The 19167-nt window shown below is 39.4% G+C and overlaps 1 protein-coding gene across 7 annotated transcripts in view; it reads right to left on the bottom strand.

The window, feature by feature from the left end:
- Window positions 1-18889, bottom strand: part of U2SURP (U2 snRNP associated SURP domain containing) — a 44754-nt gene extending 25865 nt beyond the window's left edge. Inside the window, exons 1-12 of one of the 7 annotated variants that reach the window (XM_072042644.1) lie at window positions 18742-18889; window positions 10890-10937; window positions 8298-8396; window positions 7240-7354; window positions 6763-6896; window positions 5600-5641; window positions 4732-4799; window positions 2768-2862; window positions 2651-2686; window positions 2477-2559; window positions 1070-1235; window positions 292-503 (exon numbers count right to left, since the gene is read on the bottom strand). In XM_072042644.1, the coding sequence (XP_071898745.1) occupies window positions 292-503; window positions 1070-1235; window positions 2477-2559; window positions 2651-2686; window positions 2768-2862; window positions 4732-4799; window positions 5600-5641; window positions 6763-6896; window positions 7240-7354; window positions 8298-8396; window positions 10890-10937; window positions 18742-18786 (1143 nt within the window). In that variant the 5' untranslated portion in view covers window positions 18787-18889. Of the gene's footprint in view, window positions 1-291; window positions 504-1069; window positions 1236-2476; window positions 2560-2650; window positions 2687-2767; window positions 2863-4731; window positions 4800-5599; window positions 5642-6762; window positions 6897-7239; window positions 7355-8297; window positions 8397-10889; window positions 10938-18741 lie in introns of those variants that run through there. The other 6 variants (XM_072042647.1, XM_072042643.1, XM_072042645.1 and 3 more) reach the window with 6 other exon arrangements.
- Window positions 18890-19167: the final 278 nt, after the last annotated feature.

Raw genomic sequence — 19167 nt, 5'->3', positions numbered from 1 at the left:
GGGACGTAGGAGAAAAATATCCAGGGAGCCTGGAGGGGGAAAATGAAAACTGGAAGATTTAAAGCAGCTCTAAAAATAAGCCAAGACCCAATACATCATATCCTAACACAGACATGAGACAGGCTTCGGGAATTAGTCAGGTTCCCTTGGGCTACAGCAGGGAACCAATGAGTTTGTACACTAAGGGCTGCCAAAGTCAGCCTGAACAATGTAAATCTACGAAGTCATTGAAATACTCCCACAGATGTAGTATTTAACAACGAGATATGGCCCAGGGTTACTTTAAGTTACCTTCTCAAAATCTTCCTTGTTTTTTGGTGGGGGTAACATTGGAGCATTAGGATTCTTCAACCTCTCCCTAGGCTGGGCATTAAAAGGCAGTCCTGATGGAGGAGGCGGGAGGGTATGCTCCATCATAGAAGGTGGAATGTATATTGGATGTGGTGGTATAGGTACAGCTTTGCCCCAGCCTAGCTTCATTTCAAAGGACATTATCATCTTGCCTGAGAAAAGTAAAAACAGCTGTTATAAACTGGTTCTGCATCAATCAAGAATTCTCTGTGCAAGTGCAATATTTAGGTAATAAATATTAATATTTGTAGTAATATTAGAAATTTAACCATTATTCAAAGGTAAAAGGACCTATTTATCACCAATTACTGAGAATTACTTGTTGTGCATTAGTCAAATTTATGCACAAGAAGTTCATTATTGGTAAACTGCAAGTAATACAGATTCCTTCTTTAATGAATCTGTTAGCAGAGCAGAGAAAAAACATTACCTCTCCTTCACATCTTCAAAACAATTAGCAATTTTACATCTAGTGATGTAACACCCTTATATATGCTATAGTTTCATGTTAGTAAAACAGCCATTGTAAACTAAAACCACTGCTAGCGTCCTAACTACTACAGTTTAAACTCCCAGTATTTCCAATTCTTTTCCTGGATTCCTCAGGAAAAACAGTTGCATTACATCTATCACCAGTCTGACAAAGAACCTGAAGACATGCTCAGTTACTCCTCAACGTTCCTAAACAGATAATTAAAAAACTGAAAAAAATATTTACCATTTAAATTCTTTAATGCTCTTTCAGCATCTCTCCTGTTCATAAATGCAACAAAGCCACAATTTCTTTCTCTTGCTCTTTCTTCATCAGTTCTTGGCCACATGATTTTAACGCTTGCTAATGGTCCAAAGCGTCCAAATTCTTGACATAACATCTCTTCATTCATCTAGAGGAAGAGAAGTAGAAGGTAGCATCTTGTTACTATACTTCTAAGAAATTCCATTTCATATTAGTGTCTGCACATGAAGATTTTAATTCTCTCAGTTTAACAAAAAACAACTCTTCATCAATACCTCACCTACTAAATCTACTGCAGAACAGTAGTAACAAGACTGAATTCTAAACAAAGCACAATCAAATGTGAGATACTATCCTTCTCACAACGAGATATTAATGGAAAAATAATTTTCACTCAGGATTTTTGCATCTAGTAACAACATTTTTAACCTTATTTTTTGCAGCATCATGTTAAGAGCATTTATTCAAAAGAATACTGTCTCTACAATTGACAACTGTTACCTCATATCAGATTAAACATATGCGTATGGCTTAAAATAAAAACGAAGGAAAAAGAATCACAGAATTTCTAGGTTGGAAGAGACCTCAAGATGATCGAGTCCAACCTCTGACCTAACACTAACAGTCCCCACTAAACCATATCCCTAAGCTCTACATCTAAACGTCTTTTGAAGACTTCCAGGGATGGTGACTCCACCATCTCCCTGGGCAGCCTGTTCCAGTGTCTAACAACCCTTTCAGTAAAGAAGTTCTTCCTAACATCTAACCTAAAACTCCCCTGGCGCAACTTAAGCCCATTCCCCCTCGTCCTGTCACCAGGCACATGGGAGAACAGGCCAACCCCCACCTCACTACAGCCTCCTTTAAGGTACCTGTAGAGAGCGATAAGGTCGCCCCTGAGCCTCCTTTTCTCCAGGCTGAACAAGCCCAGCTCCCTCAGCCGCTCCTCGTAGGACTTGTTCTCCAGGCCCCTCACCAGCTTCGTCGCCCTTCTCTGGACCCGCTCAAGCACCTCGACGTCCTTCTTGTAGCGAGGGGCCCAAAACTGAACACAGTACTCGAGGTGCGGCCTCACCAGAGCCGAGTACAGGGGGACGATCACCTCCCTAGCCCTGCTGGTCACACTGTTTCTGATACAAGCCAGGATGCCGTTGGCCTTCTTGGCCACCTGAGCACACTGCTGGCTCATATTCAGCCAACTGTCCACCATCACTCCCAGGTCCTTCTCTGCCTGGCAGCTCTCCAACCACTCATCTCCCAGCCTGTAGCTCTGCTTGGGGTTACTGCACCCCAGGTGGAGGACCCGGCACTTGGCCTTGTTAAACTTTAAGAATTTCAGCTGGACCCAAATACGCCAAAGCTATGCTTCACAGCATAGCTCCAACTTACTTGAGGATTAATGTTTCCAAGATACAAATTTGTTGTGCTTGGATCTCCAACATCATGTGATCCTGGTGCATAATCATCCAGTACTACAGTGATAGAAGGGGGAAATAAAGTCATAATCCTTGGTACACATTGAAGTGACAACATTATACTGAATGAGAAAAGAATCTATATTACCACCAGATGATCTGTTTCTTCTTGAAGGAGCATCCACTAAATAAATAGAAAGTACATATATTTTAGTCAACAAATCTTGCAGGCCAAACCAACATTAAAAAAACAACATCTACTCACTTGAACGACGCTGGCCATCTGAATCTGACTGGGGTGGCTCAAAACGACTCAATCTACCTTTTGTTTTATGTCGTTCATCACGCTCCTCTTGTATTCTACAAAACAAGTTGAATGTAAGTAATAAAAACTGAAATATTAAAAAGTTGTTAAAAACAATCATCTTTAGAAATATGAAAACGTTTAATATTTATTAAACAATGAGCTTGTTAAAAACTTCACATGGCCAGTAGGATTTAATTTTTGGTTAATCAAGTGGAATCTAACCACCAGAATTATTCCAGCTGCATGCTTCCTCATTCATACTGTCAGGGCATTTTAATCTCAAACAGAACTGACAGAGTTTGAGAAGCTTTTTTTTTTTTTTTTTTTTTTTAAACGAGATCAGAAATGAGAAGTACTCTCTGAAAGAGGGACTTGAATTCCACATTTAAATGACACAGATCATTGACTGTTCAGATGACTTTTCAAGATGCAGACAACACCTCAGTGTCTACTTCTACTATTTTTTCTAAACCTTGTTCTCTCTCTGCAGGCTGTCACCTCTTACAACGATAAGACAACTCCATTTGACCATTCCCAGTACATACAAGACCTCATCTCTGTTTATACCTCTAACGATAGCACTCACACTAGCACACTAGTAACTGCTTGGTTCTTTGTAATTGGGTCTTAAACCCTGGTAACAAAGATATTACGTATGAGCAATACAAGACTGTCAATTCAATTCATTTACATCAAGTAATAAATAATTTATGGATTTAAAATGCAGTCCCTCTTGCTTTCTAACATAAACATTATTTTCTGTGTCTAACATCAAGACAAATATATTGTATTCGGTTACACTCCATACGTTATCTTCTTCTGTTGCCTTATATGCTTAAAAGGGAAAGAATCTGCTTTTTGAAGCATAATTCAGCTTGCTTGTTTTTTTTAAATTATGCAAGAGAAGTACATCTCTAAATGTTAATTTAAAAGTCATATTTGTGATACAATATAAAAGCTCAATCATATACCACAGTTCCTCTTGATATACTTTTAGAGACACAAAACTCACTCTTCCTGATTCTGATAGACATTTAAATTTGCTACCAAACTCTTTATCAAAAGTTAAGTAAACAGCAAAACCCAAACACACTCATCCCTTATGATACCTACTTTAGTCTTAAGTAATGCATGATGCCATGTTCGTAAGTGTTATCATTTATAGGCTCACACTGGCTAATTTATAACAGAATTGCATTCCAAGTAATGTAATGGCAGCAGCTGGCAAAGAAACAAACCTGGGTTTCCTTTTTTTTTTTTTATCTGGGTAGCTGGATGGCTGGCTAAATCAACAAAGTTTTCATTCACATGAACTGATCCAAAATCAACTTAGGCAGCAGTAGAAACATAGCCAGTCATTCACTTACTCTGATCTTTGAAATACTGTAATTTTATTATTATTATTTTAACCGCTCTGGATATTTTTCTGATTAGGAAGGTAGTAATGAATAGTTTCAATGGTCATAATCTGACAAATGCCTCTGAAATGCAGAGAAACCCATTCATTCCAAATAGCAGACTGGGCTTTACTGTTTGTTTATTGATCATTTTTAAAGGCTCTGGTTGATGCTTCATTTTAGAACAGAAGTCTTTTACAGCAACAATGGCAAACTCTTCCTAGCACCAATCAGGGTAACAAAAAGGGAAAAGCATCAAAGAACACCAAAAAGCTAATCAGATGGCAACTAATTATCTACACAAATCATATAAACCTGTAACAAGCATCTGCCAGTGCAGCTTCACAACCTCTTTAGAAGTATCATTGCCGTTACTAACGAAGTCGTACCATGCCACAAGCCTTTTAGGGAGCACGGACATTGGGAAACGGGTTAGCAAGAATGATCCTAAACATTGCCTGTAAAAACTAGGAGCCAGACCCCACTCCTCCTTCTTTACTTACAGAAACAGTTAGTGAAACTTACTGCTTTAACTCTTCTTTAAAAAGCTCCAAATTACTCTTTTTCTTCTCCTTCTCTCCTTTCTTCAAAGGCTAAAATTAAAGATACATCAGCCAACATTTGAGCACATGAAATTAAACAAAAACATATAAGTGATAATTGTGTAACAAAATTTTAGAAAATTTTCATGCATATTTTACCTACAGCTTTAAAACCAAGTAAACTACAGGAGAAAATAAAAGGAAACAGACGTGAAAACATTAAGACTGAATGCTAGCAAACACAGCTAGAAAATATAAAATTAAGGACAGCTTAAACTAAACTTTGTTACTTCTGACTACTACCATGAAGCATATCTGATATAACACTGTCTACAACACACAAATATAAAATACCTGTGGTGTGTTTTGTCAGTTTGGTTCACTTAAAAACTTATAACAGAAATTGATTGCTCTCCTAACAAACCTTCATGCTCTAATTAAATTGATATGTGTGTGTACTTATACACACACACACACACGTATATACAAGAAGAATTTACGTATGTGTGTATATACATATATTCGAATATTTTTATCCACAGGCAAACATTCTATGTGAAAATAATTTACTTTTCTTGCTTCTTTTCAGATATAAATACAGGTCTGAAGACAGAGTTACTCAAAAAACAGCCAAAGATCTTCAGAAAAGAACTTTTAAATGATAAAGAATATATTCTTTTTTCTTTTTTACTGTAATATATGCACCTCAACTAACTCATGTGAACTTTTATCTTCTACAACATTGTTTTTATATAACCAAATTTAAATGAAAACGTTTCCAATAGGCAGACATACAAAATATTTATTGTGTTACACACTACAGCTTTGGAAAAACTGGACTTCCTACTCACCCCAGGCAAAGTTGTTTGTTTTTGTTTGTTTTTGGGGAGGGTCTGCCAAATAAATAAAATCATTTTTACCTCATTATCTTCAATCACCATTGGACAGGGCAAGTGAGTAAACTGATTGCATTATCTCATAAGTATTTATGACAAATTTGAAAAGCAGTAATACTCTTACAGTACAAATACTTGCATAAGACAAAACAGAACTCAGAATGATAAAAAACTACAATTAATTTCTGTAAGTGCAGAGCTTTACATACAATGAAAATAAAAATTGCCATGCAGTTATCACCCCATTATTCCAAATTTCATTTTTGTTTAAAGCTGGAGGAAAGTTAGGATGGGATTACCCACAAATATCACATTATAGCTCATTTCCCACCCTAGCACGCAGTATCAAGTTTCATGTAACTTTAAGAATTGTAGTAAGCTCTTTCAAAGATTTCTAAGACATTAATTACATATTATACACATACAGTAGTAACAGTAATCACATGTAACTATCCCCTGAATTGAAAACTAAGTTAGTAGGTAACACTTCCAGTACTTTATGATGAAATCTCAGTTTAAGATCAAAAAAGTATATCAAACCACTCAGAAGACAAAATAAATAAAATAAAAAGGTGTTCAGTCTGAAAAACTCACAAGTTCTAGGACTTATTTGGTAGAACCCAAAGAGCTGAAGGGAACTGTTCCAATATTAGCACCCAAAAAGCTTATTCCAAAAATACTCTGTATCAATTACACAAATGGTCATGGGTTTTTTGTTTGGTTGGTTTTGTTTTGTTTTGTTTTGGTAAGTTTTAAAGAACTAAAAACAGATGGTAGCAAAAAGAATTGCTTCTAAAATCCCAAATTCTCTGGACTGGAGGTTGTTACTTTACAACAGTCACCAAATCTGTATACGTAAGTCAATTAGCAGGAACACACTGAAAACATGAAGCACCCAAAACAAAGTGCAGTATCAGGTGTATCATGCTGGATACATGTCTACCAGACCTCTGAATTTTATCCTCTTGTTATTTTCTATGGGATTAAGCAAATCAAAGTTTCCACTCTCTTTTAGTGTGTGACTATACTACTACTCTGCAAAAATCGCACAGACCCTTTTCTAAGCACTTCAAAATACTACCTAGAGTAGGGAGTTAACATTCAAAGAAGACACTTACAGGCTTTTTGGTTTCTATCATTAAGAGGGATGGAGGCTTCTCATTTGATGGCTGACTTGGTTGATTTTTTTGATCTGAAAACCGTGATGAAGGTTTATAGATTTTACCCCGTTTCTCATCTGTCTCATGCTCCTCTGGAATTAAAGGCAAATTAAAAACAAATTATATTAACTAATAGTGTACAACACAGTTCATTAGAAACATTGTTCTTTCCGAAATTTAACCTCATCTTTTAATATGAAGAAAAAAGAACAAAGATAAGTTATTTTAAAACAAAGCATTTTTTCCCCATGAATTTTAAAGGACAAATCATGTAGCTAACTACCAAGTAAGTTAAAGAAAGAAATTTCAGTATCAAGTTTCCATGACTTCTTATAATGCAATACATTAATTTTAAAATGCAATTCAAAACCAATCTCCATCTTTACTCAAAGCCAAATGATCTACCGCAACCACACACAAAAAGATTAGTAATACCTTTAGATGCATTAACGATTCCTCCTCTTACAAATGTTTTCACTTTATTACCATCACTTCCCTCAAAGGCAGCAAGAAATTCTTCATAAATTTCTGCAGCAGCCTTCTCATCCTCCTACAGAGCAGATGTTAATCAATTTACTATCATCACAGAACATCCAATGACAGCTATTCTTAAATTAGCTATATTATATTCCTTTTTATTTTCTGAAGTTCATGCTACAAACTCTATCAAATGAGTTTCAATTTTAGACAAAACAATTCAAATTTTTGAGGACTGTGGGAAGAAAACAGTATATAATACTTAAAGCAAATAAGGTCTGTGTGCTCACATATGACTATTCATTTACAAGTGTTTACTTGGCAGCTGAACACTGAAGAGATGATATGAAAAACCAACATTATGAGAGTGGTTGGCTTAATAAAGTTGAGTGAGACAAACTAAATTAAGCACCTTGGTGTTTCTTTACACTAGTATTTTCAAAAATGTAGCACGAGAAATCCCACTGAAGTACAGAACAAGTTGAGTTTGTAATATCCAAAGACCAAGATTTTCAGAACTTTCACGTTGGCAATTATACGTATTTCCTAACATTCAGATATTCCTGAGCGTCCCAAAATTCAGTATCAAATTTTAATCATTTTGATTTTTCCTATAATAAGTCATTAGACAAAGATGTGTTTTGCAAAACAACAAGGACATGTACTGAAACAATTCCAGATACAATAGGTACTCATTCTAACTACTGAAATCTAAGGATAGAGAACAGAGAACAGGAAATAATATAAGGCAATGTCTGTCTTCAATCTGAGTAGTACAATACTCAATGGATTGCTGTAATTCAGCACTTCAGACTGCCACAGAGAGAAGCAAGCCTGCTCCCCATCCCCATGGACACGAAGAACAAATTAAATATGTAAAATACAATTCCCTTTCATTCTTAGAAAGCTATAATTATCTAAATCAAAATAAAACTGTTGATGAAGCTGGTTATAATCTACCAGAAAACTAATTTCAGCTCTGAATATGTAACAACATTTTCATGGTATACCATTACCTTCTTTTTTAATTCCTCTTGTTCCTTCTTGCTCAGAGTCCGTTTGGCAGCACTCATTTTACCAATACTGAATGCTTTAAGTTTACTTTCCATTAGAGGCTGTAGAAGGAGTAAGAAAAACAAACTGTTTGTAAAACAAAATATAATGTTACTGTTCTCTTCGGCCAAGACCAGAAACTTTCTAAGTGACTCAACATGACAACCATTTCAGATGTTTGGAAAACAAAATAAAAGGCTACCTCTACTTTAAACTTGCCAATATCTAATATATTTAAAAATAAATAAATAAATCTGTGTTTTATAAAAACTAATTACCTCTGTTTAAATGAGAAAGCTTTTAATACGTTATTCAAAAACGCCTCAGACAAAAGTGACAGGTACTTGCTGCAAGAGCCTGAAACCTTACCACAATGCAAAGCACAGTTTCTAAAACTCTTGGAAAATATGCTTTGCACCACAACTCCTTTTTGATCGTCACAAAAAGGGGAAAAAAGAAATGCTCTACAAGTTCTGACTACTCAGGCTGGAGGAATGTTTGTGCAAAGTTAAACATGTGTAAGTGAAGACTTAAATGGACAATAAACTTATTTTGTACTTTAAGGTTCAAAGAAGTAATTTTGCTTGAATAGGAAAACATTCTTGACATTTACTTCTACTAGTTAAAACAAAGCAAAGAAACAAACAAAAAAAAAAAAAACACACTTAAATCCTAGATTCCTTCTATTTTGGATAACTTAATCTGCATTGCTCCCTTCTTGAAACCCTGATTAAAAAAGGACTACAGGTAACAGTCATTTCTGAAGAGTATGGAATTAGCACACACAACAGTCTATTTGGGCAATTAACAAATGGTAAAGCATTGGGAGAGCAAAAACAGGAAAAAAAATGTTCAGAAGGCATGGGCAATGGGAAGGAAAAGAAAAAGAAACTTCTCTGGAAATTCCTAGTTTAATGCAGTAGCTCATAAAGAACTAGCAAAAGAATAAGAAAAAGGCCCCAAAAGAACAGAACATAATCGATTATCCTCCATGTTAAAAAAATATTTTTATGCACTGACACAGCTGTCAGGGATGCTCAAAACTACCACTTTCACAGTAATTGTTAAAAAAAATCAGCTCATCATAATAACACATCACAACAAATAAGGTGAAGGTGAAGCATATGACCAAAATTGCTTGTATTCCTTTGAAAAACATTTCCTAATCGCTAATTAAAAGGAGAACTATCAGTTACAAATTAATGCAGTGTTGTCTTTGGAGTCATCTGGCTTATGATGCTATGTTTGTCAACATGAGCTGCTGTGACAGGTTTATCAGCAGGTTTTCATCCATCTATGTGTTTTGAAAGTTAATAAAATCCCATTTTCCTGTTGCCTGAAAGATAGCTTGAATTTCAGTATGACAAGGAATACAGAACCTTGGCAAAATGTGGGCACATTGCTATGGTACAGACATGCAGACAAATACAAACACCATGCTCCTACTCAAGGCTCATCCTGTCATTTGCAAATAGCCTCACAGTAATGGTACAGGATACCTGCAAATCAACCACGAGTTTATGTTATAGTCACATAATGGAAGCAGCCAGACGAGGTCTGGCACTAACTCTTTAGGAATTGTCTCAAAAAGACCTTCCAAGTGGCCAGAGCAATATACAATGAACAGGATCGAACCTGCAATTTACATTCCAGAAGGCAGTTACAGCATTAACCATATGCAGCTTCACAAAATTACTAACAACAGACCTATACAAAACTTAAGAGACTTTCTTCCTTTACCATATGGATTTTCCTTTACATAATGAAAGGAGTAAAGCAAATGATGGAAGCAAGAGCAAACTTCTAGCTAAGCAACCCAATCATTGCATGAAATCAAATTCACATCAAGCATAACACTGTGTTAACTCCAAGATGGCATAAAGTACTGCAAACCCGGTTTTAGACAATAAATATTCAAAAGTGTTTCGAGAATAATTTTCCAAATTATATCAAGTGAAGCAAGACAAGAAACAGAACCAACTTCTTAATGAAAAGTTTTTACTATCACAACTTGAATAATGTTATCTTACAAGAAAGTTAACAGCTTATAATTGACTGTGTCATATGTCAGATAACATCTTGAAGAAGATCTACACCACTGATGATTTGTCTGGCATTTACGCTCTTATTATTCATTTAAATATATTCTATTAGAATATTTTAAACATATTCCATTATAAATTAAAACGGTGGGTTAAATTAGGGCCATTTGATCTCATTTGTGAGAGAAGCCAACTGTACATGATAAAAAAGTCAACTTTAATATGCACTGACTCTTGTAACTAATCAGCTTGTATTCTGCACTATTCTTCAGCATAAGAAAAACATACAGATTTTTACACTAGCGTTTTTTAAAAAAAATTCAAGGAGTATTTTCAAATATAAAAAATGTTTCATTACAACCACCTACAGGTTACATACCAAATGCACCAGAGTTTATCTACAACGAGTTGTTTTCTCTAAAGGACAGGCCTATTTTGAGTTTCTGGGTTTGTTTTGTTGTTGTTGTTGTTCTTGTGTTTGTTTGGTTGGTTTTTTTAATCTTTTGGACTTACATGTGTATCAGCAGATCCAGTGTTATGTACTGCATCTGGCAATCTGACCTGGAGAGAGAATGCAAAGGAAGTGAGGCACAGAAAAAGAAATGAAGGCGGCAAACAAGTGCTTTTTTTTTTCTGATTAATTTCTTTGAACGTGATTTTGATTTCAACTTCAAGATCCAAATACACAAGAGTAAAGATATGCACAAATATTTTAAATGACACAGCTGAACATTGCCATAGCATTTACAATTTCAATATAAGGCAAAAAAAGGAATTAACAATAGATATTTTGTGCTGCCATTAAAAACATGTACATTTCCACAGCTCAGTTTTACAATCTTTCCATTAACACCATTCCATGGAAAAAATTAAGTCTGTTGCACTGAATCTCCAAAAGTTGTCATTCAAGATTGCAGAAAGTGCTTGATCATATTTGCCTTACTATAAATCATTCCCTAAACTGCTCTTAGTATGAGGTACATAGATGGAAGACGGCCATCTCAAGAACACTAATTTAAATCCAATTTGTGAATATTCATCAACTATCTTTATTACTCTAAATTAAACCATAACTGAAATTTTAAAAATGCATAGAATTAACGTATGCAGAACTGTCACGTTTAATACACTGAAAATTAAAAATTAGAATTCAATTATTTAAAACTTCACAGCTTTTTTCAACTTGCTTATTTTTCAGGCAAGCACACTGTATTCCCCACATACTGAAGTCTTCTGAAATTTGAGTGATCTAACAGCAAACGCTGAGCTGCCAATGCCTTGGGACAGTACTCAACCTAGATGATTCTTAACAAGTTTTAAACTACACATGTACTCTATATTCTGTGGTACGCATACTAGATGTTCTGTACTACTATACATCCTGTACAAGATGCTTACAGAACAAAAAAAATATTCATATTCACTCCTCTTATTTTAAAATCAATTCTAGGCTACCAAACATGTACACCACCATATGTATAAAATTTGCACAGATTCTTTTTAAAGTAGATTTTTAATGAAGTTGAAGCAGTGCAAACTCCAGCACGCAGGACTATACAATGCCCAAATTCTAGAAACCTGATACAATTTCCACAGTTAAGATAAAACTGCTTGATGCACAATCCTTATCTGGTTTGAAATTTTAAGTTAAAACCAAAAGATTTTCCTTAGCCAGAATCTGTTCACTAGTTACAAAACATTAGCACTTGTTATAACCAGGTATTTATGTTTTCTACCAGAAATAGTATTATCCTGTGCTCATCTCCAGTCTTCCAAAAGCACCAGATGCTACTTTAGAAAAAAAAAATCTAAAATCTGTTGCCATTTCCCATCATTTTTTCTTTCTTCAACTCAGACAGACATTTACCTTTCTACAAGTACGTTCCTACATTTTACAGTCAACTCAGTATAGAAAACATGGTGTGGCAGAGAGCAGTTCAAGAACTGGCATGAAGTCCACAAATGGGGAGGTGGGGAGTGGGAGACAGAGAGAAAAAAAGGTACAACCTTTAAAAATGAGACAAAAGACTCCTAAGAAATTACGTATTTTTAAAGAAAAAGGAAAAAATCTGTTTTACACTCCCAAATCCACTTACCTGCAACACTATACATTATTCACACCTTTGCACAAAAGAAAAAATTCAGCTCACACGTACCACTAACGGTTCATTAAAACACAGGTAGAAGCAAACACCACAAGCATATTTTACTAATATCACTTTCTGCAAACTTTGCTCTGTATTTGGTGTGGGGTTTTCTTGTGATCCACAACTGCCCGTGGCACTCAGTCAGTGATCCGCTATCCACAATTCTATGTACTGCAAAGATGCAGCTCCAGGAAACCTGTCCTTCCCTGAGGGTTGATGAGTGTATAGCACAACATCGCAGGTGAAAAACAGACACCAGGCAAAAGAACTTCCAAGACTGAAAACTGCACTCCACCACCCTGAGGCAACCAACACATCAATTAAAATGACACCCTTTAAAAAAACTTGTGATTAGAAAGGTTTCTCTCAAAGGTGGGCTGATAAAGTGCCATCTTCTTAGTGTATGTACTAAGAGAAGTCAAGACATAATGCTCATAATGCTTGGGGGGAAGGAGGTTGTTGGGCATTTTTTGGCAACAGCAGAATGAAGTTAATGTTTCTCAAATCTCTTTCTCTCTTCCATCAGAGAAGTTTTGGAAAGCCATACCTTCGAACGAGGACAGGCACTGGGTGCTGCTTACATGGCTGGCACTAAGTAAGGCAACACATACAGTAACATGCAGTATGGAAGCTCAACACAATGTTTAAGACATGATAAATGACATTCTGAGGATGGGGACACAAAAATTTACCAGACACTAAGTCTGTTTCCCGAGAAACCATCAGATACTGCTGTGAGAGGCTTCCAGGGCATGGCAGCACACAAGAAATTCAGCGGGCTAGCAGCAGGCCTGCAGCCCGACCAGCAGGAGCCTGCAAGCCCCTGAGGCAGAAGAATCACGGGGCCCTCCAAGCACATCTAAAAGCAGCTTTAGCTGACTCCAGTAAATACGCAGACCAAGTTTTTTCCTGTGGTAGCTAGCAGCTTGGCAAAGCCATGTTATTCTCCTCCTCAAACAGTTCTCATTTTTAAGGCCTTCTGATCCCACCGATAAATTTAGTTCATGTAAGTGTAGTACTGCTTTGGACCATCCAAGCATCTGTACCCATGCTGAAGCACAACAGTGAAATATTTCCTGACAAAATTAAGCATCATTAGCTGCCAGTTTGTAAATAACAGTGATTAAAAAAACTAATTCTCACAGCACTGCACTTTGCATCCAGCTGCACCGCCTGGATGAAAGGAGCAATTTTTTTCCTCAAGAGTTGCATCAGCAGAGTTAACAGAGTAACACAGGCTTGTGAGTCCTCACAAGGACAAGCATTTTAGATAACGTTGCCCACCTGTATTGAAACCCACAGGAAGATTCCTTTTTCCCCTTCTAATGATGTTAAGCAGCTCAATGAACTGCTGAAAGAAACATACGCAAAGCCCTCCTCAGCAGCTGATGATTTCTGAGATACCAGGACAGTTCCTTCGCGGTCCAAACACTGACAGGAAATATTTGATGAGTAGATCTTTCAGTAGCATGGCCAGCATAAACAAAGGGCCTCAGTCCCAATTCACTGCCACTACCACTCTGCATGAAACCATTTTTCTCTAAAAAAACACACCACCATGGCCTCTTTCCCAGCTGGCTCACTTCAGATCCCTTCACCGCAAGGGCCCCTCCAAGGATCATGCCAGCATACCTGCAGCAGCAGTGCAGGCTGCTTAATGGCACTCCAGTCACCCAGCCCTGTCACATCACAGTCCTGGAGGTCAGGTCACTCAAAACGACGCTACTCCATCTAGCCAAATTTACTCAACCTTCAAAGGGGGGAAAAAAAAAATCTTGAAAGGACCATATAAATGAAATTTACCACAAATTTATATCAGGAAGCCAACATGGAGGCCCCCCCCCCCCCCATCTCAGATTCTGACACTTCAATGTTCCTCCAGCTCCACAGCAGTTCCCAAAGCAAGCAGAAAAGACTGCTCTTCCAAATCTTCCCTGCCAGCAATGTCAAGTGCCCACAGGTCTAGCTCTTCACAGTTTCCCCAAATTTAACAATCTCTATGTAAAATTGACATGATCACATCATTTCAAAAATGTTTAAAATATACTATACAAAAGCTTTTTTTTTTTTTTTTTTTTAAGTTAGTACTGATGCCATTTAGTAAAACATCAAACAGCAACAAAAGCTGCCAAGAAAACCAGCAGCCAAACCCCACAGCCGTCCAAATGCTGGGTGCTACCTTTACAACTCCAACGGCTGCAAGCCTGAGTGCAAAATAAAAGCCCTACTCTGCAGAAACTCGTAGCTTAAGGGCACAGCGTTTGTAAGGAACTCTGGCATAAGACACTCCTGTCCCATTTCAACACCTTCCTTGGATTCTGCCCCCACACCGGGCAGCTGGAGATGGAGCCATGCTGAACCATATCACTCTTCCCATCTAACTGTCACTTAAGAAAGAGAGAGCTGGGGAGGCTTGGCCAAGTCAAGTTCCTTTGCACAGCAGGCTGCCCTCACTTTCCCCCCAGAATTATGCCAAGCCATCTAAAGAGGACAGTGTCTAGGAGGGAAAGAGTATATGAGGCTGGGAGCAGTTGGTGTCAGCACTGCCACCGAGAAAAGGCACACAGAATCACATCTTAAATTAAAAAGTTAAAATCCAGCAAGGGCAGAGAGGCATCCCAACCAAACCTGTCTCTTGTTCTTCATTTTTCTAACAGTCTAGGACACAAATGTTTACAAACACTTGTGAATTAAGTTTTATAGCTAACCTGTTTATTCTTTGCACTTACTAGACTAGTACACTAATATTCACTACTTAGACACCACTTGGGCACACAAAAGTAAACAGAAAATTGTTTGTCTGAAGTACTTGCACAGAGTGCTCTTCCACTAGTGCCTTAAACAGAGATGAACAGGAGCTGCCAATATTTAACTTGTCACTGCCAGAGAGGAAACGAAAGAAACACCTCCATGACATATCCATCTAACCAGATACACCCTTCTGCCTCTCCTGCTCTTGATCACAGGCTGAACAGTAATACAGGGAGAGCTAAAGACCATGCGTGTCACCGTCCTGCAGAATACGACACCCAGCTGGAATTCACCATACTTGCACAGATATTACATCACTGCTCTTCAAACACTCTAACTTACCAATGGAAGCTGTTCATTCACAGGCAAGCAGTCATAGTTCTTCAACGTTTTATTAACGTATTACCAAAATGCTTATGAAACACATTTAAGATTAGGTAACACTGTTAACATTTTTTAGAATGAAAACTGGGAAACCTACAGCTTGGTCCAAGTGGATAATCTCCTCTGCCACCCGGTACCCAATTTGTGCGGTGCATTATACGCAAGAACAGCAGATACGCAATCCAGTCACTACTCTCAGAAGATGAAATAAGAAACTGGCCGAATCACCCAAGCAGGTATGTTTCATCACATCGAGATAATAATTGAACAGAATCAGAATTCGCCATTTTAGAATTACATCCTACACTAAGCTCTGGCACAGTCTTGGGCTGCCTCCATTTCCTCTTCCTTAATTTTGTTATTTGTTCCTATTTAAATTTCTGGATATCTCATGCACATGTCTTGCCATTCTAATCTCAAAGTGACAAAGTAATAGCTGATGCTCTTACGACACATTTCACATAAGAGATTGTCAAATTTATTTAGAAGTTCATGGTATTATAAAAGCTACCACCACTGCAATGAGGGCATGGTGTGCTCCTGGACCTCTACTATCTCCACATAAAGTTTTCAAATAGTGAATCAAATAGACTGAAATAAACTTGATTTTACACCATAAAACTGGTTAGACATCCCAGACCAGTACTTGGATGCTAAACCCAAAAAAACAAACCCCACACGTTCCAAAGAGGAGAAACCATACCCTCCTGCAAGTGCTAAGGCCTCCAGCTGCTCGGCCACAGCACTTTACAGAGTGCAGAAAGTAAAACCACACTCTGCTCCTCCCAGGAGGCAGGCTGGCAGCCAGCAAGGGCACATCTTGAAATTGCCTCTGAAACATGTCCTATGGAGTCTGAGACATATCTGTTTTGCAAGAACTACCATTCTTGTAACTTGCAAAAACACAATGCCCCAAAAGAAACAGTGCCTACAACTCTGATTTTGCTAACGATTTTTTTTTTTTAAATCAAAATGTTTCATAAATAATTACTTGAAGAAATCAAGGAAAATGGTAACTTGTTTAGATTTTTTACACCTTCATCAGTCTCACTCAGGCACAAAAAAACACAATTACTCAATCTTCATAGTTAAAATATGAATCTCAGTTCCCCCATACTTCTGCAGACATTAGAAAAATATCTATATGGATATACGCACTGCATGTATCCATGAGTTTAAAAAACAAAACAAAAAAAAAGACAACCCCACCTCCCCAAAGACAATTACAAAGTTGAGGCTGAAGGACACAAATCCCAAGACCTAGGCATGTGTTATTTCGCTTTTCAACACATTCTCACGAGTGCACATATGCACTACCACTTTTTTCTTTGCCACATGTAATAATATTGGTAACACAAAACAAGACCTAGAAAGTAAAGCACGAGAAAGTCTACCAGAAACACAGCATATACCTCTAACGTAACAAGAGACTGAGGGGCAAGGGGGAACTGCACGAAGATAGTATGGCACAGGACGTCCTCAAGGGCTCCAGGCCTCAAAAAATTAACATGCATGTTGGTTTGACTTGACACTTCCTAGAAGTCCCGCTGACATAGTGGGATGACTTCGTAGGAAGAATGAGGTGCTTGCACATCTCCCTGCAAAACTGAGATTTGGGATAGAAAACAATTCTTATAAGTTAACTACTACGTACTTTAAGAAGAATATCATCAGTACAGAAATACTACACTGACAAAATGAAAAAACCTATGGTGTAACTGTAAAAAGAAAAGGATCCTATCTGAGTCAGTTTTGTGTACCACGTTGTCGGTTACAGTAATCAATAAATTGTTGTTCTATAACTAATTATACTTCAAATCCCAAGATATCTTATTCCCTGGAAGCTTCTTTCAATAAATTAAGGTCTACTTTGCTTTGAAAGTTTTCTTTCCAGATCTTGCTTGCAGTTCCAAGCAAAAGGCAAGATCCAGAAAATGTCTCCTGACAATGTTCACGACAGATCAAAAAAGGGAAACAAAAATAAAGCTCCCCTACTCTAATGACAACCAACTACCAGGTGAACGTGTAGATACTCTCATAACTAAATTTGAGCTCGTTTCCTAGTAGCAAAAGGAAAAAAATAAATTAAGAAAAGAAGTTTTAACTGAATAAAAAAAATGTGTGTGCATGTGTGTATATATATATATGTATACATATATAAACCTACGTTTCCTACATAACTGACTAGAAATTCCTGAGCCAAAACACAGCTTCTCCCTTGACTGCTTTACACACTCATATAACAAAAAAGAAGATGGGAAGAATTGTCAGGAAAAAGAGTTACATATTTCTGGCCTAAAAACTGTAACAAGGCAGAGAGAAATGAGATGGTTTTCCAGAGGGCAATGATTTTGCAGAGGGACATGGCTAGCGCTCCAAGTGCCAGCTGCAGCCTGCCCCCAAGCCGCCTCTTGCCCTCTGCCCGCCCGGGTGGGGGGCCCGGGGGCCGGGAGCCCCGCGCTGCCGCTGCACCGCCCTCAGTGCGCGGCCCTGCAGTTTGCCAGGGGCCCTGCGCAGCTCGGGTTTCCTCACACCCGACCAAGAAAAACGATGGGAAACGGAGCAGGGGAGCGGGAAGAACGGGAGCACCACGGCGGCGCTGCGACATGCGGGCTCTCACCGCGGATCGGGAGGACAGCGCGGGCCCCGGCTCCCCCCCGCCGCCAGCCCGCTCCGGACACCCCCACAGGCGCGGGGCGCGGCCGGCAGCGGGGGGGGGCTGCGGCCAGGCGCTGGGGCACCCCCAGCACTCGAGGCAGCCCCGAGGCCCCCCGGGGGCTCCGAGCACCCCCGCCGGGCCCCCCAATCACCCCTCACCCCTCAGCGGGGGCCCGCTGCTCCCAGCCGGCAGCTGCCGCCGGCCCCTCCCGACAGACGGCCCCGGGACAACCGAGGCCGAGCCCCGGCCCCTTCCCGCCGCCCCCCCCCCTCAACGCAGGCAGGCGCGGAGCAGGCCGCGCACCTCGCGTCCAGTCGCGCCCGGCGGCCGCGCCGCCCCCGGGCCCCGCCACCAGGCCGAGAGGCCGCGGCCGAGCCCCCCCCAGGACGGCGGAGCCGCGGGGTGCCCGCGGGCAGGGCCTCACCTTGCCCCCGCCTTTCTGCGAGCCGCCCGGCGCCTTGTCCGCCATCTTGCCTCTCCCCTCGCTCAGCCCCGGCGGCGAGGAAGCGAGCGCCGATCCCCCGATGCCCAAGGAAGAGCCCGGCTGGCCCAGGGCGGCGAGCCGAGCGCCGAGCCGCCGAGAGGGAGGGCCCGGGCCCGCCTCCCTCCCCCCCCGCGGCGGCCGCCATGTCGCGGGGCAGCGCCGGCGGTGCGCGGCCGCCCCCTGCTATGGCGCCGCAGCGGCCCCGCACTGCGGGGTCACACCGTGACCTGCACCCGATGGCAGGGCACAGCCTTGATCGAAACCGGTTAAAAAATTGAAAAATAAATGTGTTTTTTTTTTTTTTTTCTTTTTTCCTCTCTCTATTGTAGTGGTAAAAAGTGGTGTGAGAATTAAAGCCAACACGAT

The sequence above is a fragment of the Anas platyrhynchos genome, chromosome 9 (assembly GCF_047663525.1).
Source record: "Anas platyrhynchos isolate ZD024472 breed Pekin duck chromosome 9, IASCAAS_PekinDuck_T2T, whole genome shotgun sequence".
NCBI lineage: Eukaryota > Metazoa > Chordata > Aves > Anseriformes > Anatidae > Anas > Anas platyrhynchos.
This window is presented reverse-complemented; position numbering and strand designations above follow the sequence as displayed.